We start from the raw sequence: 21,180 nt of genomic DNA on the forward strand, positions 1-21,180 counted from the left end.
GCGTCCCCGAGCAGCGCGCAGTGGCCCGGGCCGCAGCGACAGGCACCATGGAGCGGCCGGCCCCCCTGGCCGTGCTGCCTTTCTCGGACCCCGCGCACGCCCTGAGCCTGCTGCGCGGCCTGAGCCAACTTCGCGCCGAGCGCAAGTTCCTGGACGTGACCCTGGAGGCGGCGGGCGGGCGCGACTTCCCCGCTCACCGGGCGGTGCTGGCGGCCGCCAGCCCCTACTTCCGCGCCATGTTCGCCGGGCAGCTGCGCGAGAGTCGCGCCGAGCGGGTGCGCCTGCACGGGGTGCCGCCCGACATGCTGCAGCTGCTGCTCGACTTCAGCTACACGGGCCGCGTGGCGGTGAGCGGCGACAACGCCGAGCCGCTGCTGCGCGCCGCCGACCTGCTGCAGTTCCCGGCCGTGAAGGAGGCGTGCGGTGCCTTCCTGCAGCAGCAGCTGGACCTGGCCAACTGCCTGGACATGCAGGACTTCGCCGAGGCCTTCAGCTGCGCGGGGCTGGCGAGCGCGGCTCAGCGCTTCATCCTGCGCCACGTGGGCGAGCTGGGCGCCGAGCAGCTGGAACGGCTGCCGCTGGCACGCCTGCTGCGCTACCTGCGCGACGACGGGCTCTGCGTGCCCAAGGAGGAGGCCGCCTACCAGCTGGCGCTGCGCTGGGTGCGCGCCGACCCGCCGCGCCGCGCCGCGCACTGGCCGCAGCTGCTGGAGGCCGTGCGCCTACCCTTCGTCCGCCGCTTCTACCTGCTGGCGCACGTCGAGGCCGAGCCGCTGGTGGCGCGCTGCCCGCCCTGCCTGCGGCTGCTGCGCGAGGCGCGCGACTTCCAGGCGGCGCGCTACGACCGCCACGACCGCGGGCCCTGCCCCCGCATGCGACCGCGCCCCTCCACCGGCCTTGCCGAGATCCTCGTTCTCGTGGGCGGCTGCGACCAGGACTGCGACGAGCTGGTCACCGTCGACTGCTACAACCCGCAGACGGGCCAATGGCGCTACCTGGCCGAGTTCCCGGACCATCTGGGCGGGGGCTACAGCATCGCGGCGCTGGGCAACGACATCTACGTGACCGGTGAGTGAGTCGGCTCGCGACCCTGGCCACCCCCACACCTCACCCCCAGGCAGGGGTCTCCGGGGTTCATCCCTGAGAGAGGACGTCTACCTGCCAGATAAACCCACAGAGCCTGGGATCCCTGTGGCCGCGTCCCCCCATCTCTTACTCCACCCCCAACCCCCCACGCCCACCCCCTGCCCAGCTGGCAAATGGGTGACCAGTGACGTTTTGGAGGATTGACACTTCCAGCCGGTAGAAAGGGCCCCTTGTGTGAGTGAGGACAAGTAGCTGCTTGTGGGTCTCTCTTCTCCACAGCAGGGGCCACCTGGGTGGGACAGACGGTGCCGCGGAGGTGTCTCCCTCCCCCACCCCCATTGGCATGGAAGATACTGGTACATTGACTCTGCACAATAGGTGTTTTCTTTTTCTTGCTAAGGAATCCGGGGACAGGGTGACGCCCTGGGAGACATCCGTCCACCCCTTGAATGGGGAGCCCTCCTTGCTTCTGACTCACCCCCACCACTGGTGACAGGTTCCCTTGGGCTGGGGTGCTCACTCCTGGGCTGCGTGCTGACCGTCACGTGGGGTTCAGGCCGAGCCTGTAAACACAGTCACATGCTAAGAGGTTTTCTTCCACTCACTTGGCCCAAACCCCAAAACACTGCCGAGTCATGGTGGGCGGGTCCCAGGCTGCCCTGGCCCAGGGTTTCTCCCACATTTGTCACTATAGAGAAATCCCTGTTTAAACTGGAGGCCAGGTCCTCCCGCGCTGGCTGCACAAGGAGAGAACCCCACGCAGTCGGGCTGAGGCTGTGATGATCAGAACTTCGGGGTTCAGAGTGCCGGATAGAGCCTGGCCTGGCACGTTCTGGAAACCCCGCACTAAACAGAGGCCCCCATGTTCTGACTCATGGCGGGAGGCGTCCCAGCTGGAAGATGTACTCTGCTGTCTGTGGACTGCAGCTCGGGGTTGCCGCCGCAATCTTTCCCTCTTTCCAATCTGAGGTTGGCTTAGTGTGTTGGTTGGGGACCCTGTCCCTCCCCTCCCCACTCCCGAAGTCTGGCCCACGACTTTGAGCAGAGCACCCACTCCCAGAACCAGCCAGACTCGCCCCAGCTTTTGTGTGCCCTTCCTCGAACGTCGCAGCTGAGCAGCTAATCCCTTGGGTTTAGGCAGCTGGCTTGGTCATCGTGTGCAGCTGCTCATCGACGATGTGGGGGCGAAAGTCGCCTTCAGCTGCTTTGGGCATACTTCTCATTTGTAAGGAAGAAGGCAGGGTGGACTTTACAAGTGTTAAAACTTGGTCTTCTCCCTTTAAGAGCTCCGGACTTCACTGGACGGATAGAATGCCTGCTGGGCTCTGTGATGCCAGCTTCAAAGGGTGAGGGGCAGGGGTGCAGACCCCAGGATTCCTGGGGCTCCCTTCTTCATGTGGGGAATTCTGGTGTCCTGAACGGGCCTCGGGTTTCCTTTGCTGTCACAGCCAGCACATTTTCTTCCTTAAGCTCTATAGTGAAATGAAAGGTGAAGACAGTAGGTCCCTTTGAACTGGAAGAGCTTGATGAATTTTTACAAACAGAAGAAACCCAGGGGTCCCCTTCGCAGCTTTACTTTCCATTTTAAGTCTCTGGCTTGCGGTACAAAGTAGATCTCCCCTCATTTTGCCCTGGTCCTGCCTTGGGTCGGGCTGCCTGGGCTACCCAGCGTTCAGTGGACAAGTCCCTGCCCGCCCCATCCCCTGCCCTGAGACCCAGTACCCCTGTCCAGGCATATGTATGACATTGTATCTGGGGGTGGGGGCGGGCCCCAGACTGGTTAGAAGTGAGGTCCTCGGGCCTCTGTCTAGCCAGCAGCATGTGGGATGGAGTTGGGTGGTGGCTCCCAGGGCCGCGGTCAGCAGATGCGTTGCCTTGCTGCAGCCAGCTGGTGAGGTCCCCCGGGAGAGGCGGAAAGTGCAGGTGGCCAGAGGGGGGCTCTGTCCATAGGCCGGGCTGACACTGTGTCCTCTGCACCCTACAGGCGGCTCGGATGGTGCACGGCTCTACGATGGTGTGTGGCGGTACAACTCAAGCGTGAACGAGTGGACGGAGGTGGCGCCCATGCTGAAGGCCCGCGAGTACCATAGCTCCTCTGTGCTGGACGGGCTGCTTTACGTGGTGGCCGCGGACAGCACGGAGCGCTACGACCACACGGCCGACTCCTGGGAGGCCCTGCGGCCCATGACCTACCCCATGGACAACTGCTCCACCACCGCCTGCCGCGGCCGGCTCTACGCCATCGGCTCGCTGGCCGGCAAGGAGGCCATGGTGATACAGTGCTACCACCCGGACAGCGACCTGTGGTCCCTGGTGGACTGCGGCCCACTCCCGCCCTGGTCCTTTGCCCCCAAGACCGTGACTCTTAACGGACTCATGTACTTCGTCAGGTGAGTCCCGGGGCCGTATCTGCCACCTGCTGGGCCGCACGTCCCGCCGTCCCCGCTCACGAGGTCTCTGACCCCACAGCGCCCATGCCGCCCCGGTTCTCAGAATTGTGGGCTGCCTGGGTTTCTTAGGCGAAGCCGAGTGTGATGGGGTTCAGTCCCTTTGGGGAGCTTTTCGAGGTTTGTTGATGCTAAATAAAAATGCATCCTCAGCTGCACTTCCACTTCTTGGGGGATCCCTTTAAAAGTTCTGCTAGTTCCCATATGACATTTTTTGGAAAGGAGCCTGTTAGACCTAAAAGGAGGTTTTGAATTTGAAAAAGGGCAAGGAGAGCTGACTGCACACTCTAGTCCTGGGGAGTCTTTCTAGGCAGAGTGGAGAGTCCAGTTGGACGGATGCGGGGCTACTCCCACTGCCTCTGTTTAAAGCAGCTTTTGCATATTTCCAGCAGGTTCTGTCTTAGGGCCAGAGGGCAGTCCTGACCTGCTTCCTCCCCCCTGGCTGGGGTCTGGTGCGGACAGCGCATCAGCACTTGTCACGTGGATTGTGTCCCTTGGGACCCCACAGTGGTTCTTGCCTGGGGATGGTCCAGTACCCAGCCGGCTGCCGAAGGGCTTCTGCAGCCTCACGATAAGAGGTGCTGGCAGAGCCCTGCGCCCTGTGCGTGCTGCCTGCCTCATGGGCATTTGCACATCTGTCCCCACAGCAGCCCCACAAGGTGGCCACAGCTGCTATCCTGCTTTACAGGTGGCGAAACAGGCTTGGGGTGGGAGGGGGACTTGTCTGCAGCCACGGGCTTTTAAGTGGCAGCGCAGGTTATGGAAGAATGAGTGACCGTGTTCTGGCCTTGGCCACGTGGAGCAGAGACCTGACCACCAGCGGGTCACTGTGCATCCGCTGGTCATAGCCACCTGCCCCCTTCCAACTGGTCAGCAGGATTAGGAGGGCACCAGGAGCTCCCTATCTGCTGGGCATTGACTGGTCCCCTCCCCGGCCCTAGCCTGCCTGAGCTATGGGACCGGGGGGGAGGGGAGGGAAGAGGGGACAAAGACAGTTCCTCTTCTGGTCTGGCACTTTGAACTGGGAGCCTCAGAGGATGCCTGCTTTGCCTGCCCCTCCCTCCCCAGACCTGGGCTGAGGGTTCCTTCCAGGGCCCAGGCCACTGTGGGGGTGAGCCCCATTGGAAACAGAGGCAGGGTTGCTTGTGACCTGTGGCTTCCAAGAAAGCCCTAGAATCTCAGCCCACTCCAGGTTATAAAACATCATCCAGTTTTTTGCCAAGTTGTGGTAGGTGTCCTCAGAGATGGTGGTGGAAGCAGCTATAAATACAACGCATCAGGCTGCCAGAACCTTCCTTTGGCCCCTCAGCTGCAGTTCCAGGACAAGTGCCTTTGAGAATGCCCTCCTCTGTCCTAGGTCCTAGAACAAGACATTGCCCAAGAGCCGTCCTGTCCACATAGGACACATCCTGAATCTCTTCCTGGTCTGAGTCACTTGCCAGCTGCTAAACCAGGCCTTATGGAAGGGAGCTTTAAGTCACCCCCCACCCCATTGCCAGCCTTTTGCAGGGGGTTAGCTAAGCCCTCAGTGCCCCAGCATCTGCCCCGGGGCCCTGGCTGGCAGCAGAGCTACCTCAAGTCTACAATGGCTGCCTTTTCATCTGCGGTGAGATTTCTCCATGTGAGGAGCAGGGCCTGGCCTCTGCCCAGGAGAGGTTAGCAGGGCAGGAGGGGGACGATCCTGGCCAGGACAGGCCTGGGGTCTGGGTCCCACGCCGTGGGGACGTCCATCCCAGAGCTGTACTGTGTGCGTGCTACTTAATGAGCCCAGTAACCTCCACCTGGAGTGCCACCTGCTGCTGGATAGCCTCTGTCCCCAAGGAGCAGCCGGTGCTGGCTGGGGGCTGCTGGCCTGGCCTGTGAGCAGTGTGTCCCTGTCTCGGCTCCTGTGAGAGGTGGCCCCTTGGCTGGGACACACCAGCCCCCCAGCCCACCCGCCAAGGAAGGAGCTGGGAGCACTGCGTAGCCTGGCTCCTGGACACAGCCTGTGTATCACTGGGGGAGGGGAAGGTGGACAGCCCCTAGAATGGGTCCCACCACTTAATTATCGTCATCACATGGCATGCAAAGTAAGAATGTTTTTTTGTTTTTTTTTTTAGTGGTTGGGGCAGGAGATGACTAAAATACATATATATTTTGTGATGTGAAAGTTCTATGAAATTCAAACTTCAATGCCCATAAATAAATGAAAGTTTTGTTGGAATACAGCCAACCCATTTGTTTACAGATCATCCAGGGCCACCTCTGCCCAGCAGTGGCAGACTTGAGCGGCTGCAACTCTGCCTGGTCTGCAGAGCCTAAGATGTTTGCTGTCTGGCCCTTTTCAGAAGTTTGCTGGCCTGATGTCCGCAGTCGTGTTACACCTGCAGCAACTATTGCTTTTCCTTGTGCTTTGAGTAGTTTTTCAGGCTGTGTCTGTTTTCAAGGCTGGGCCTGGAGCGCCATGGAACTTTTTCAGGGATAAAGGGCCCGAAGGCCCCTGGTCCCACGGGCGGGTCACTGCTGGTGCCTTCAGCCCGGGACCAGGTGGCACGGGTTGGGGCAGGAGGCGAGGCTTGGCCAGCCACGGACGGCTTTCCCAGAGAGGCAGCCCAAGTCAGAGTTAGAAGGATGAGTAGGAAATTGTGACATGGTGGAGGGGGCATGTTTAGAAGAAATGCAACGAGTTCAAGAACTGGAGGGAGCCCATGGGGCCATGACGAGGGGAGAGGGGCAGCTCCGGGCATTGGAGTGGGGAATCACTCCTGGGTGTAAAGCCAGGTCCTGGCTCCTGAGAAGCCAGGATGGGGTCCCACCTGGCCAGCAGGGCTGTTAGGAGAAGACCCTACCAGTGAGGGTGCTGGGGGCTCTGGCCTGGGGGGAGGCCTCTCGGCCCTGCCCACCTCTCTTGCCCCTTGCGCCCCAGCTGTTCTGACCCCTGCTAACCACCCCTGCCCTTGTGTCCTCTGCAGGGATGACTCTGCCGAGGTGGACGTGTACAACCCGGTGAAGAACGAGTGGGACAAGATCCCGTCTATGAACCAGGTACGTATACATCCACGCAGGTACCCAAGCACAGGCAGCTGTGGTGGAGCCCATGTCGGTGTCTTGAGTGTCTCCCGGGCGGTCGTGCTGTGTGGGGCCTTCACGGGTGCTCATTTGCTGGAGCGGGGGGCATTCCCCTTGGGGTTTGATACTCCAGCCTCCGCTGAGGCACAGAGACAGGGAATGAGACTCCAGGATCGCGTGGCTTGGAGCTCACTCAAGCGGTATCTAGACTGAACCCAGGCCTGCCCCAGGCAGTGGGGCTACAGGAGAGAAGAGGCGACAGTCCCACCCTGCGGGGAGCTGATGTTGCAGTGAGGGAGGGGTGGTAGGAAAGTAGAAGAACTGCCCCATCTGGCCTCCTGGGGTGGGGGGGGGTTGGAGGGTCGGGGTGGTAGGAGTAGACTCTGTAGGCCGCACTGGTGAGTTGACTTTTGAGCAGAGGCCAGTGGGGCAGTGTGGGAGCAGCCATGCAAAGGGCCTGTGGTGGGCCACTGTGGCTAGGACTGGGTGAGGACAGCAGAAGAGAAGCAAGTCAGGCTGGCCTCCTCTCACCCACCCACCTCGGCCCACAGGTGCACGTCGGGGGCAGCCTGGCTGTCCTGGGAGGGAAGCTGTACGTGTCCGGTGGGTATGACAACACGTTTGAACTCTCGGATGTGGTGGAGGCATATGACCCCGAGACACGGGCGTGGAGTGTGGTAGGGCGGCTCCCGGAGCCCACCTTCTGGCACGGCAGCGTCAGCATCTTCCGGCAGTTCATGCCCCAAACACCCCTGGGCGGGCGCGGCTTTGAGCCAGACCGTGGTGGGGGTGACATGAGATCAGGGCGGCCGCGGCAGCAGCAGCAGCACCTGGATGAGCTGCATTAGCCCCAGCCTGGCCCAGGGCAGGCCTTGGTGCAGGTAACCTGACACCTCTGGGAGTGGGGAGGCAGTGACCTCGCAGGTGGAGCATTGGGCCTGGAAAGTTTCCATGCATTTGAAGCCGGGAGCCCCAACTGCTGGAGCCCAGGCCCATTGGGAGTGTCCTTCCCGTGGCAGTGGAAGGGCACAGTCACCCCCAACCTGAGGATCCCCAGCTCGCTGATGTGGCACATGCCCCTCTTGCTGCTGCCGCCTGTTCCCACCTCTAGGGAAACCAGGCGATGGGAAGGGTCCCCAGTGAGAGGCCTGAAGACATCTTGGGCCCGTCTTCCTGCCGGTTCTCAGCCACCTGCACCCCTATCTGGGACTGGAGCGTCAGGGATCATGTGAGGCTGGCTGCTGTGGGGCCTTAGACTCCATGTCTTCTGTAGACTTTGCAGTATGGGCCAGCCTCCCAGACTGGGGGAGTCTCACATCAATGTACCTCTTGGGGCTGCAGCCTCCTGGAGGTGAGCTCAGGCCCAAGAGTGCATGCAGCAGGACTTTGAACAGGGGTGTGACCTCAGAGGGGTCTCCCTGGGACACAGGGCCATGGTGGATGCTGGCTCTCCCCATCCTCTCCAGCCTGTGTGTCCTCACCCAGCTGGGGACCTCCTTGGGCCATGGAGGAGTGGGTGGAGGCATTCCAGTGTTAAGGCCAGCGCCCTGACAGCGAGACTTCTCACCCAGCCAAGCAGATGCTGCTTTTGCACGTGGGAAGAAGCCCGGCGCTTTCCAAGGAAGCTCTGGGTTGGGGAGCTCAGAGATGCTCCAGAGTTTGGAAGCCTACATACAGCTTCACCCTTCAGAGAAGAGGGGATTTTCAGTCTGTTTAAAAAGTGCCATTGCTGAAGCTTTCTGCAGGGTGAGAGGATTTAAGGCTCAGGCTCCCCGGGCCTCAGGGTCTCTGGTCCTCCGAGAAATCCAGAGTAACCTATGAGAATTTCTTCCCTTCCCTTCCCAGAGGACATCTGGGCTGCATTTTTCTTAGTAAATTGAAAGCAAACGTTTATCGACTTGCCTTTTCCTGGTGATGTAACTTTTAGAGGTGTTTCTCACCGGGAAAAAAAAAATAGCTGTAGGGTCATTACTTAAGAGATTGCACTTGAAGCCCTTTTGAGGACGAGATGGTACCCGCCATCTCTGGTCTCTGGGGAAAGCCTTACTGCCTTCATTTACCCCCGACGGCGGGTGGCACATGCAGGGGGCTGGGTTGGCGTGGGGTTAGGCCATCTTGCTCCAGGAGCCCTTGGCTGAGCTGGAGCAGTGGCTACTCACCATGAGCTGCTTTCCTCCCCTTGGGGTCACGCTGACCCCCACTGATTAAGCACCTACTGTGTACCATGTACTGGTACAAGGAAGGACTGACCTCGCTCTTGAGGGCTTCCTGTCTGGGGGTCTTTGAGGGGGGCCCAGCTGGCCATGCCTGAGCTGTGGACTTGTGAGCAATGGGGATACGTGGAGCTGGGCTTCTCAGCCTCGGAGGTGCCCTGGCAGTTGGCTTGTTTGGATCGCCAGGGCTTTGGCCAGTTGCTGAGAGCAGAACCTGCTGCTTCTTTGGGGGTCTTTCTTCCTGGGGATGGGTGAGGGGGTCCCCAAATTCCCCCTAATCCCTCTTGGTCCCAGTTTGTACTCTCGAGATGAGTGAGGTGGCCCTGCTTACCTATGGAGGAGGCAGCTGCTGGGTTCCTGCAGGCACAGAGGCCCCAGCCGCCCGCCTCTGTCCCTGTCCACGCTGCATCGACATCCCTCTGCTGTTGAGGAGACAATGGCTTGTCTCCTCCCAGCAGCAGGGGGCTGCAGGGCAGGGAGGGGCTACCACCCGCCCCCTCCCACTCTGCTGGGGGAAGGAAGGGGGCAGGTGTACAGGGCTGAGAGCCCCAGCTGTAAGCCTGGCACCTGGAGCCCTCTTATATGTGTAGACACCATCCTGCACAAGTGGCCCCAGGGCCTGTCTCCTTGGGGGGTCCCTCAGCAGCTGAGAAGGTAGAGTAGGATCATCACATCAGGTCTTCCTGCCTCCTGGGGGCCAAGTTGTGGCTGTCAAGTTCCAGGACGGTCCAAGCGAGCGTGCAGTCAAGGAAGCTCCTAGTCAGGACAGTGTTGGACATGCTGCCCTGCTCCCGCTTCCCTGGCGAGCCCAGCTTTTCTAGTTCTAGCTCACTGTGGTGGCCACGTCCAGGACCTGGAGTCCAGGCCCACGCACTGCTTCACCGCAGCAGCAAAGCCTCTGTGCGGCCTTCTCTCCGTAGCTCCTCAGCGCTGGGCTGGGCAGGGCTGCTGTGTCGGGTGGCCAGGGTCTCGGCTCTGCTCTTCTTAACCCTTCCCCACAACCGACAACCACCATGTCCCACACTTGGTGGCCACTCAGTTATCACTTGGGTTTGGGTGTGGACCAGTCAGAGAGGAAGAGGGGTTGTCCCCCCTAATGTCCACTCCAGGACTCCGCACGCCCCACTATCAGCACCCTGTTTTGGGGTTTGAAAGATCAAGGGTAAAGAAGGGGGGAGTTAACGGCATTCTCTGGAATAGCCGCTCCTGGCAGCCATCAGACCCCATCCTGCAGGTGGTCCAGAGTCGAGGGTGACCCTTTAGGAATCTGCTCCCCATCCCTCACCCCCACTTCCCCTTGCTGTCTGCACACTGACATTGGAACAGCTGTTGGCTGAGCTACAAGTTATGGAAATTCAGTGACTAGTATTTAATGCTGACCTATAAAGTGTCCTGTATTTTGTGATTTCAGAGGTTCTCACACATAATAAAGGACACCCCCTCTATGTACAACATCAAATCCCACCCCCAGTGTGGGGCAGATTTGCCATATTTATTTTATTCTCTAGGTTTACATGTCTAGAATCTTGTTTAAGGTTTTAGGATGCCTTTAGTACTTCTGAAATAAATATATTTCCTATACATTTGTCACTGCCTTTATCCCTACACTGCTGTGCCTTTTGGGAATTCTTTAGGGAGACACTTAACATGTGGAAAGGCCCAGAGAAGCATAATGGGGTAGCGGGGAGAGACTCCCCTGCCAACCTGGGAGAGGGGTGGCTTCGTGAGAGCCTGGGGCACATGCCGGAGGCCTTACAGGTGGTTATTAGAACTTCTCTCAGGCTTAAATCCCTGTAAGGTATGAAATGGAAAAGAGTGGCTGAGCCCGAGTGAGGCAGCTTTTTGATTTCATGTCTGCCTTCCAGGTGGGAGGTCTGTCACCCCAGCTTCCTGTTCCAAAGCTGGGGATCCAGGCAGATTAGGTCTCTTGATTCTCCATGTTGGAGCTCTCCCGCTACCCTCCCTGTGTGAGCCAAAGGTGGAGTACAAAAAGGCCATGGGATGAACCTTGAAATGGGGAGGAACCCCAAAACAAACAGGGGGCTCACAAGCCACCAAGCTTGGGAACGTCCTACACGTCCCCTGGTGGGCAGGGTGGAAAGCCAGCCCAGACCAAAGGGAGGGGCAGGAACTGAGTGGTGAGGTGAGGGCTTGTTTTCTTAATACCCTTCTCCTAACAATAAGTTCATAACATGAATAGGAAAATAAATCAGAAACCTGTTGTGTCAGTTACTTTATTTAATACTGTTTTTAGCTGTAAGTTCCCTGATGGGCAAAGTGTAAAAGGAAAGATGGCTAGATGAGCTCTGGATCTGAAATAGAAAATCTTCCCTAGCCTTGAACTGCCGGACGGTCTAGCATAGGGACAGTGGCCCAGAAGCCACAGTGCATGGTGCTTCAGTCTGGTGAGCACCACTGCTTCCAAGCTTCCTGGGTGCCAAGCACAGCTTCAGCAGTTTACACTGCCTGCTAAGTCTGACAATCTTCCCATCGCATGGTCAGGTCCACGTCCCTTCTACTCCCGTCTAGGGAGGGGTGTCCTGGAGACCGCAACCAATAGAACAGGCAAGGCGAACTTCTGTGACCTCCAAGGCTTCGCCTTCTCCTCCTGGCACACTGCGCCTGGAACCCAGTCCCCAGGCTGGAAGGAAGCCCAAGCAGTGCAGGGAATGGCACCCAGGCCCCGCACCCCGACCCTGGCTAAGGTCCCAGCTGACAGCCAGCACCAATTTGCCATGTGAATGAGCCTTGATGAAAGCAAATCCCCAGCCCCGTTAAGTATGCATGTGACTTATCCAGCAACAGGTAACTGAACAGTGAGTTTTCTCATTTACTCTTTGTCTATGAAGCATGAACTGTTAAAATTCCATTAAAAGATGAAGAAATTAAAGCAGTGAGCAGCTAGTAACCTGCCCAAGGTCACAGAGCTATAAATAAAGGAGTTGAAGGAATTCAAAGGTGGCCCTCTGCCCCCAGCACCACTGAGCTCCCCACAAGGCCATCTGGCATCCGCTTTGCAGTTCCCTGCAGCAGGGGAACCTGGGCACCAGGTGCTGCCTTAGAGCTGTCACAGCTCCTCTCCATCCTGGCCTGGCCTCTCTACCCAGACTTGACCAAGCAAACCAAGCTGGGCCCTGTGGTGGGTGAGCTGCTGGCCAGCATCTGGAGACCGGCCCCACGCTGGCCCGCCCCAGGTCCCAGGCATCTACACCCATCTTGACTCGAGCCCGCGAGGCCATGACAGGCATCCTGACCACTCTGTTTTGACTCCTGGAGGCTTAGGAGTTCTACCTCCATTAGCTGGTCTCCTGAAACATAAAAGGAGGAACTATCTGGCTAAGGCTTCCTGTTCCACAATCCAGAAGGAATGAGAAAAATAGACACAGAGCAGGTCTGGGGCCAGAGGCCCACGTTCCCAGGGCTGAGGTCCCCCGACGAGATGGGGAAGCTGCCAGCTGAACAGGGTGGTCCGGGAAGGCCTGGGCAGGGCGCAAGAGAGGAGAAGCGCATCACTGGCATCCTGTCTGTGGCTCCAGGCTCCCAGGGAACAGACCATGGCTGGCCTGAAACAGGCAAGTCCAAAACCAGGTGGCTTATTGGGGAGACCCAGTGGGCTGCATGGGGTGGGGGAGGCTACGTGTCACAGTCCTCGGGTATGGCAGCCGTGATGACGAGCGAGGGCTCCATGACACCTGGGCCAGCGAAGCTCTCATCTGTACATAGTCTCTGGCCAGGGAGCTGGGAAGCCAGGCCACCCTGGGCCAGGGAAGCCACAATCACCTCGGCTGAGCCCACCTCCAGCTCAGCAGGCGGCTGGAGCGCCACCACCACCATCTTCTCGTCCTCAATGACCAGATTCCGGAGCTTGCGCTGCCGTGGATTATAGTTCTCCACGCGGTCATGGATCTCCATGTGCCTCCGCAGGTGGGCCTGGAGTGGGGGTGGGGTATCAAGCGGGGGAGGGGCTGGGGGGCTGGGTGGGGGAGGGGTGCTTGGGGCTGGGGTGGTGAGAGGTGACCCAAGCCCCTTGGCCTACCTGCCGGGTGAATTTGTAGCCACACTCAGTGCACTCAAACTTCCTCACGCCTTTGTGCCGCCGGACATGCACGCGTAGCTGCTCCACAGCTGCAGGAAGGCGGGGCAGCATTGGCTGCACCCCACCCCCCCACCCCCGGAGGTATGGGGAGCGGGCAGGGGTTCCCACTCAGACAATGAGAAGCTGGGAGCCCCTGGCAAGGTCGGCCGAGCAGGCCTCAGTGCCTTGTTTTGGCCAGTTCTCAAGGTCTAACCGCTCCCCTTGGCAACCCTCCGACTCTAAGCTGGAAATGGAGAGGGCCCAGACCTAGGTACCTCCCAGGGGCCTCTCCGGGGAAGGGCGGGGGACCCCACACCGGACCAGATACCTTTGAAGGTTTTCCCACAGATCTGGCAGAAGTGGGGCCGGCCCTCCTGGTGGCGGCTGGCGACATGCCTCAGCAGGGGGCCCTTCTCAGTGAAGCGCTGCTGGCAGAACTCACAGCTGAACGGCCGCTCGCCCGTGTGGGTGCGGTTGTGCTTGTCCAGGCTGGCTGTGGGGACGAGGCAGGGACAAGGCAGGGCTCAGTGGTGGGAACAAGGCAGGGCTCGGCAGCGGGGTTAGGGCCTAGGTGGGGCCAGGGCGGGCGGGCGGGCTCAGCCTCACCTTGAGTGCGGAAGGTCTTGCCGCAGAGGTGGCACTGGAAGGGCTTCTCGCCTGTATGTGTACGCAGGTGCATGTTAAGATTGGCCTTCTGGGTGAAGGCATGGCTGCAGAACTCACAGACGTACGGTCTCTCATTCCTGTCGGGGGGACATGGAGCCACCACTATCACAGAGGGAAGTTGCCCTTCATCTCCACTGCAGCCAGGTCATACCTGGCCACAATACCCTAGGAATTGGCAGGCTGCATTGAGCCAGTGGGCAGAAGGGGGGCTCAAGGGCCAGAAAGGTGTCCACCTCCAGCCCAGCAGTGGAAGGAAATGCCTGTGGGGCCAGAGTCACAGGAAGTGGGTCGGAAGTGCACAGAAGACGTGGCTAAAGCCTACCAATCAAGATATGGAGCTTCCCTTAGCCTGAAATCCCCACCACCAGCTTCCCTGCCTGGCAAACTCTTGCTCTTCCTTCATGTCCCCTGATCCCAGAAGGCTATAGGTCCAAGATCTGGGGGTGAAGTCAGGGGAACAACTCTCAGAATGTTAGCAAACCCTGCCCTGGGCAAGGGAGACAGCCAGACACCGACCTGTGCTTGGCCTTGATGTGCATCTGCAGGCCGTTGCGGCTGGAGGCCCGGTGGCCACACTCCTCGCACACGAACAGCTTCTCCCCACGGTGCTTAAAGGCCTCATGCAACTGCAGCTCTGTCCGTGACAGGAAGCACTTGGCACAGGTGGGGCACTGCTGGGCACAGGGAACAGGTCAAGCGCCCAGGGCAGGGTAAGAGCAGGGTGAAGGCTACCCAGGACTCTAACGGCCTGCCAGTATGGGCACAGCCTCAGTGGCCTCCCTCTCCTGCAGCCCTCAGCCAGCCCAGCGCCTGCCCGGCCCTGGTCACGTACAGCATGGGGTTTGGGGGCTCCATGCAGCCTGATCATGTGGCTCTGCAGGTCCTTCTTCTGCATGAACTGCTGGGAGCAGGAGGAGCACTGAAAAACAGCCCCACTGTCACTTCTGGGGCAGCAGCACGAACGGAACCCTGGCCACCCCAGGGCCATCTGGACCGGGACCAGAGGACAAGGACAAGCTAGAAGGGCACCCACAAGACTCACAGCCCTAGCTGCCCCAATGCACACTCACAGGGATGCTGAGCAGGGAAAGGAACAAGGGCCCAAAAGGGGTGACACAGAGGCCAGAGGGCCCAGCTGCAGAGGTGGGGGCACCAGGTGGGCCAGAGAGGCTGGGGGTCCTTGTCCTGCTGTCCAGGGAGAGACACCTGGTACCACCCCATAGGAAGGGCTCACAGGAGGACCCTGGGCAGCCCCCTTGACCTCAGCCCCTGGGCTAGGCCTGACCTTGTAGGGCATCTCCCCAGTGTGGGACACCATGTGCACCCGCAGCTCCATCCTCCGGCGGAAGGTCTCCTGGCACACGGAGCACGTGAAGACCTGGCAGTGTGAGGGGCAAGCAGGGCCGGCATCAGGGGCGGCCTCCGCCTGCGACGGGGGCTTCCACTCGCTGCTGGGAGGACTCTGCCTGACGGGGGGCAGGCTGGGTGGGAGAGGGCAACACGTAACCTGCCTGCCCTGTCTGTTCCACCACATGCCAGGCCCTGCTTGTGCCCAGACCAGCAGGGTGAGGCTGGCAGCCCCACCCACAGCCCCTGCCACCCACTAGGACAGGAGTCCAGGAGGAGCAGAGGGGGGCGAGGTGAGCCAGGCCCCACCGCCTAGAGGGGAACAGAGGGGGCTGGCCAGGGGTGTCCTTTCCCAGCAACCAGCCCCCATCTAGGCTTCCCTTCTCCACAGCCCAAGGACCTAGGTGAGCAAATCCAGAATGTTTTCCACAAAGTCCCTCCTGGGCTTGTCCCCTCACCCACCTTGGCACCCCCACCTGTAAAACCAGACAGCGCCTGAGGAGCTGCAGCCCTCTTGAGGTTACAGCCGCCGTCTGAGGCAAGCAGGCCACAGGCGAGGCAGTGCCCCGGCACCTGGCCAGCCTCCGAGTACCTGCTCCGAGCGGTTCATGCAGTTCCGGGCTTCGTGCTCCAGGAGGTTCTCCTTCCGAAAGTAGCACTTCCCGCATTTGGGACACTCAAAGGGCTTTTCCCCAGTGTGTTTCCTGCCAGGAGAGGAAGCCAAAGTGGTTTGGGGGCTGAGAGGACCACGTGGCCTCTCCTTCACCGAGAGCCCCGACGCCTGCGCCCCGCACTCTCTCTCTGTGCTGTGCTGAACAGTAGGGTGAATGACAACGTCCTGAGGCCAGCCTAGAGCTTAGCATGTGGGCTCAACGGGACCCAGAAAGCCTGAGGCGGGTGGGCATGGCCTCTAAAGTCTGGACTAGTGAGCCTGCAGGGTGAGCCCAGAGCCAGGCCCCCAGCCTCCCTGACAGCTGCAGAGGCCAAGGAGCCCGGGCAACCAGCATTCCCCTAAGGCAGAAACAGGCCCTGGGTCCTGACTACCTGGAAAAACAGTTCAATCTGCCAGACTTCAGTGGGCTCTGCCTCCAAAAACATGGTCGAATCTGACTACTTCTCACCTGCACCGACAACATCTGCAGGTAGCGGGCATCATCTCCTGGACTGCAGGCTGCCTCAGCCTCTTACCTGCACTCTCTGCTCCCACTCCTGGCTCCCCAACAGACTATAGGTTCAGTAGCCAGAGGTATCCTTTATATATAATTCAGATCACATCCTTCTTTGCTCAAAATCTTCCAATGTTCCCCATTCACTGTGAAAAAGGCCTCAGAGACCTATACGGCTCCCCAGCTAGATGTGGGCTGCCCCCCGCCCCCAGTCTCCACCTTGCTCCCCAGTTCACCAGGCTCATTCATACCTCAGGGCCTTGGCTCTGGCTCTCCCTTTTGTCCAGGACACCCCATTTACTTCCTTACCTCCTTTAAGACTTTACTCAAGTCTCACCTTCTTTGTAAGTCTACCTAGGCCAACTTGATTTAAAATTTGTGACGGATTAGATCCCACACACCCCTTACCCCTACTTTTCCACAGCACTTCCCACCTTCAACCACGCCACATAATTTGCTTGTTAGGTTTGTTGTCTGCCTCACCCTACTAGGATGTCAGCTCCACTAGGGAGCCATTTTGTCCACTAATGTATCCCAAGTGCTCAGAGTGCTCATCAGCTACCTGGCATATGTCAGTTGAACGAAAGAACCAAGTGAACTATGACCCCAGAACCCACACATGGCAGTGAGAAGGTATGTGCCACCTGGCCAACCTGCCAGAGGCCAGGTGTTTCTCTCATCCTCAGCCACTCCCTCCCCTGTCCTCATTCCCCATCCCATTGACCATGTGAGGTCACCATTTCCCTCCTGTTCCCCAGGGCCAGTTCAGCAAACAGAAGTGCACAGTAGGGGTAGGCTTAGTGCACTACCCTGAAGCCCTGCACTGGGTAATCATCTGGAGATCCGGGCAGAAAAGCTCCCCACCCCAGGGTCCTCCCACGCTGGGATTTTCCCAAGACTCCACTGGCAGCAGCTGCCCCAAAGCAAAGCATACAGGGATAGCAAACAGGTTCTTCCTCCAGTCTCAACCCCACTCTATCAGGAGTGGCTTCCCTGAGCATCCTACCAAGAAAACATGGATGGGCCAACCCAGTCATGGCAAGAAATGGCAACGTGACAGCCTCACACATGTCACCTATGCCACTCTCAGAGGCTTGTGGAGCAGCGCTAAGAAAACTTGGCGATGATAAGATGTTCTAGGTCTGCACTGTCCAGTTTGGTAGCCACTAACCACATGTGGCTCCTGAGCCCCTGAAACGTAGCTGGTGTAGCTGAGGAACTGTACTTTCTATTTAATTTTAATTTTAAATTTAAGTAGCCACATTGGCTAAGGACGTCATTGGACACGACAGCTCTAGACAAATGTTTTTTTTATGCCCTCAACAGCTGGGGCTAACAAGAGTATGGGCAGCAGCCTCAATGCTCCACACCTCAGCCCAAAGCCCCCTGCCAGGCTTTAGAAATATGCCGAGTTAATAAGTACATGGAACCTTGAGTAGGGCATGAGATTTTGTACGTTTGTCCAGAATGATGTCTCGATAAATCCCAGAAGAATTTGAAAAGTCAATAAAAAAGTATTTGCAAAGTCCCCTTGGGAGAATGGTGAGAAAGGGGAAAATTCAACTTCCCCAAGTGGAGAATTCTTGATATTCTCATAAGCAGGGGGGACAACCAAAGCAATAGGCTGAGCCCTGAATCTTGGGGTTTGTTCATATGAAACTTAACCCCGCAAAGGAAAAGCTAAGCGTCCTTAAAATTAGGCCTAAGAGTCACCCCCAAGAGAACCTCTTTTGTTGCCCAGATGTGGCCTCTCTCCCTCAGCCAACATGACAAGCAAACTCAGTGCCCTCTCCCTTTCTATGTGGGACATGACTCCCAGGGGTGTGGACCTTCCTGGCAACATGGGACAGAAATTCTAGAATGAGCTGGGACTCAGCACCAAGGGATTGAGAAAACCTTCTCGACGGAAAGGGAGAAGAGAGAAATGAGACAAAATAAAGTGTCAATGGCTGAGAGATTCCAGAGTCCAGAGGTTATTCTGGAGGTTATTCTTACGCATTAAATAGATATCACCTTTTTAGTTAAGGCATAACAGAGAGGCTGGAGGGAACTGCCTGAAAATGTAGAGCTGTGTTCCAGTAGCCATGTTTCTTTTGTACAATGAAATAGCTTTCACAGTGTGACTGTGTAATTGTGAAAACCTTGTGTCTGATGCTTCTTTTATCTACCTTATGGACAGATACGTAAAGCATACGGGCTAAAAATAAATAATAGGGGGAACAAATGTTAAAATAAATTTAGTAGATTGAAATGCTAGTGATCAATGAAAGGGAGAGGTAAGGTTTATGGTATATATGAATTTTTTTTGTTTTCTTTTTATTTCTCTTTCTGAATTGATGCAAATGTTTTAAGAAATGATCATGGTGATGAATATACAACTATGTGATGAAAACAAAGAATGTTCAGATTGTATGTTGATTGGTTTTATTAGTAAAATTTAAAAAATAAATAAATAAATATCTCCGGTCAGCCTCGCCTACCCCAGCACAGGGGTCATGGGCATCTCTTCTCCCCTGGCAGAAGCCAGCTGGAGGTCAAGGTCTTCAGTGGGAAAAGCTTTTAACAAAGTGTCCACCTCCAACCAGACAGCATATGCTGGGAGGACGAAGGAGGAAGGAGCTTCTATAAGCTCGGTTCTCATTCCCTGGTGATCAGAGGCAGGCCAGTGCCAGGTACCCTGTGGTTCTGGGTCAGAAGTGGGAGCTTAGGCCCCCTCTTCCTACACGGGAATGTCAAAAGGGGAAATGAAACAAACATTTAGAATGTTTACCTGTTGTGGACTTTTAGGTAATATTTGCTGAGGAACTTTTTCTGACACGTGGGGCACTCAACCGGCACTGCTGTACCTCTTCTGTGCTCAGCGGGGTCAGCTGCTCGGGTTCCTGTGCTCAGGGCTGGCTCGGGAGCACAGGGCTTTTGGATTATATTGGACTTCCTCCTGGTGGACACAGACTCGGTCTCGGAAATGTAATCGCCGTCCCCGTCATCCTCAACGTGAACCACCACTTCCCACTAGAGCAGAAAAGGAAGCAGAAGAGGATGATGTCATCAAAGTACTTAGCAGGTGCTACGGATACTGAACTTCAGGGGACCCAGCTCCACTTCCACTCTAAGCCCCAACCCAGGCCTTCTCCTCTGTGACTGCTCCCTTCAGGGTCCCAGGGAAAGTAGCACCAGAATTCCACATTTGGAGGGCAGTGGCTCTGCTGATGGGAAATAGGAGGCTTGTGTAGGTTTCACTACCTGTGACCCTGATGCTGCCTACTTCACCCCAGAAAGCTGCAAGTGTGTACAGCTCTGACCTGCAGCAGGATTAGCTGAGGCTGCAGGATGGAACCAGCTCTCTGTTTGGAGAAACCTTTCTGTTCCAAATGTACATAACAGAGATTCTACCATTGGCTCCAGAAGAATGCCAGGAAAGTGTCATTACCCTCCTCCCATTGCCTTCCCCTTTCAGCAGCCCTAGATATAGTACCTCATTACTCTCGCCCTGCAGCTGAGCACCTTCAGCCTCAAAGGGCCTTGAGGGCACTTTGCAGTCCTCAGGCTCCTTGTCCTCTGGAGGACCATGCTTCAAGGCCTGCTTGAGTTTCCCACAGGAGAAGGAGCGGTTTTCAGTCTGAGCAGGCAGACCAAGAGGAGGCCTCTGGGGACAGTGACTGCTGCTGGGCTCCTGATCCCTGGGCACCTGACCTAGAGTCCTTGCAACTTCCTCTTCCTCCAAACCCGTTGGCTCCTTGAGGTGGCCGTTTCCATCACAGGGGGCAGGTTTCCCCAGGCCACTCTGGCCATTTGGTGCCTGACCCACTGAGTTTTGGGGCTTGAAGCTCTGGCATAGCTCCACAACCTCCGGCACTCGTAACTCTCTGGCTGCCAGTAGGACCTGGTCCCGGTTTCCCGAGGTGAGGGCAAGGTGACCAGTGTAGAAAAAGTCCAGCAAGAGGCCAAAGATCTCAGCGAAGCCAGCAGGGAGGACAACACTGCCCCCAGAGCCATCTCCATAGAGGCTCTGGAAGAAATGGCTGCAGCAGGCAAGGACACTCCAGTGCGCCTTGAACACGAGACCCCCCACATCCAGGGTGGCATCACAGTACTGGCCCGTCTCCCGCTGCTTGTTGAGCTCCTGCAGAACCTTCACGCTATGCTGGACGAAGGAGCCATCCATGGTCTGGTGATACCCTGGCGAGCCCAACCTAGAGGGAGCAGAAGAAAACCCTGGATCTGAGAGGAATCTAGGAAAGGAAACTATCAAAGGCTTGGGTCAAGGTTAGAGTGCACGCGGAGGACAGAAACAGACTAAAAGTATTCTGTGGAGTGGGGACAGTTGAATAGCTCATAGTGGGAGTGGTCTGAGAGGACGGTGATGGGGAGAGGGGGGCCGACTAGGTGCGGGTGGGGAGAGACCACGGTGGGGAACTGGAGACAGCGTCGGGAAAGGCTGCTGGTCAGGGAAATCAAAGTTTGGGACGAAGAAGAGGAGGAGTCAGCGCCAAGTGATCCGCCGAGCACCGCGACAGGACACCGGGCTGGAGAGGCGACGGCTGCGGACAGGTGAGTCGACCCCACGCCGCGTCCACAGGTCACGAGCAGCCGGGCGGAAGGCGGCGCGGTGACACTCCCGCCAACGGCGGAGCGGCCCGCAGTCCTCCGTGCTCGCCCCGCGCCACCCGACCTCCTCACCTGCGACGGTCCGTCCCGGCAGCGCCGGCCCCACCGCGCACGAGCAATAGCCGTGGCCACTGCGCGACCGATCAACTGGCGAGCTCCTACGTGCCCCGCCGACAGCGACGCGACCGCCGCCGCCGTCGCCGGACGTGACGTCAAGGCGCGCCGGCCGAGCGGTGGGGGGTGCCTCGGGGCCTCAGGCACTCTAGGCCCGACCACTGGGGCGGGGCCACTCGGCTAACGACCAATGGGAAGCAGACAGGGCGGGCCCTCGCTGCGTTCTTTGGTCGCTGGGCCCCGCCCCCGGTTGCCTAGCAACTCCAAGCTGGGCATTTTGGCGGGCCCGGCTGCTGCTGAACCCCGTGGTTCGGGCCTTGCACGGTCCCGCCGCGATATCCCCAGACTTGAAGAGGAGACGCCCCACCTTTTCCCCAGACGGGAGATCAGCCAAGACCCATACACACGTT

General features: G+C 58.1%; 2 protein-coding genes across 2 annotated transcripts; one reads left to right on the forward strand and one right to left on the reverse strand.

Annotated features, from left to right (window-relative positions):
• Positions 1-22: 22 nt before the first annotated feature.
• KLHL21 (kelch like family member 21) lies at positions 23-10,375 on the forward strand. The gene is made up of 4 exons (XM_077151470.1): positions 23-1,068; positions 3,071-3,476; positions 6,485-6,557; positions 7,133-10,375. The coding sequence occupies exons 1-4, from the start codon at positions 48-50 to the stop codon at positions 7,427-7,429; spliced, it is 1,797 nt and encodes a 598-aa protein (XP_077007585.1). The 5' UTR covers positions 23-47; the 3' UTR covers positions 7,430-10,375.
• A 467-nt stretch (positions 10,376-10,842) lies between these two features.
• On the reverse strand, positions 10,843-20,847 carry ZBTB48 (zinc finger and BTB domain containing 48). The gene is made up of 11 exons (XM_077151469.1): positions 20,729-20,847; positions 19,524-20,241; positions 18,819-19,060; positions 15,475-15,586; positions 14,821-14,913; positions 14,368-14,454; positions 14,052-14,206; positions 13,476-13,612; positions 13,198-13,362; positions 12,831-12,919; positions 10,843-12,724 (listed from the first exon to the last, which is right to left on the reverse strand). Exons 2-11 carry the CDS (start codon positions 20,211-20,213, stop codon positions 12,428-12,430), a joined length of 2,067 nt encoding a protein of 688 aa, XP_077007584.1. The 5' UTR covers positions 20,214-20,241; positions 20,729-20,847; the 3' UTR covers positions 10,843-12,427.
• Positions 20,848-21,180: the final 333 nt, after the last annotated feature.

The sequence above is a fragment of the Tamandua tetradactyla genome, chromosome 2 (assembly GCF_023851605.1).
Source record: "Tamandua tetradactyla isolate mTamTet1 chromosome 2, mTamTet1.pri, whole genome shotgun sequence".
NCBI classification, from domain to species: Eukaryota; Metazoa; Chordata; class Mammalia; order Pilosa; family Myrmecophagidae; genus Tamandua; species Tamandua tetradactyla.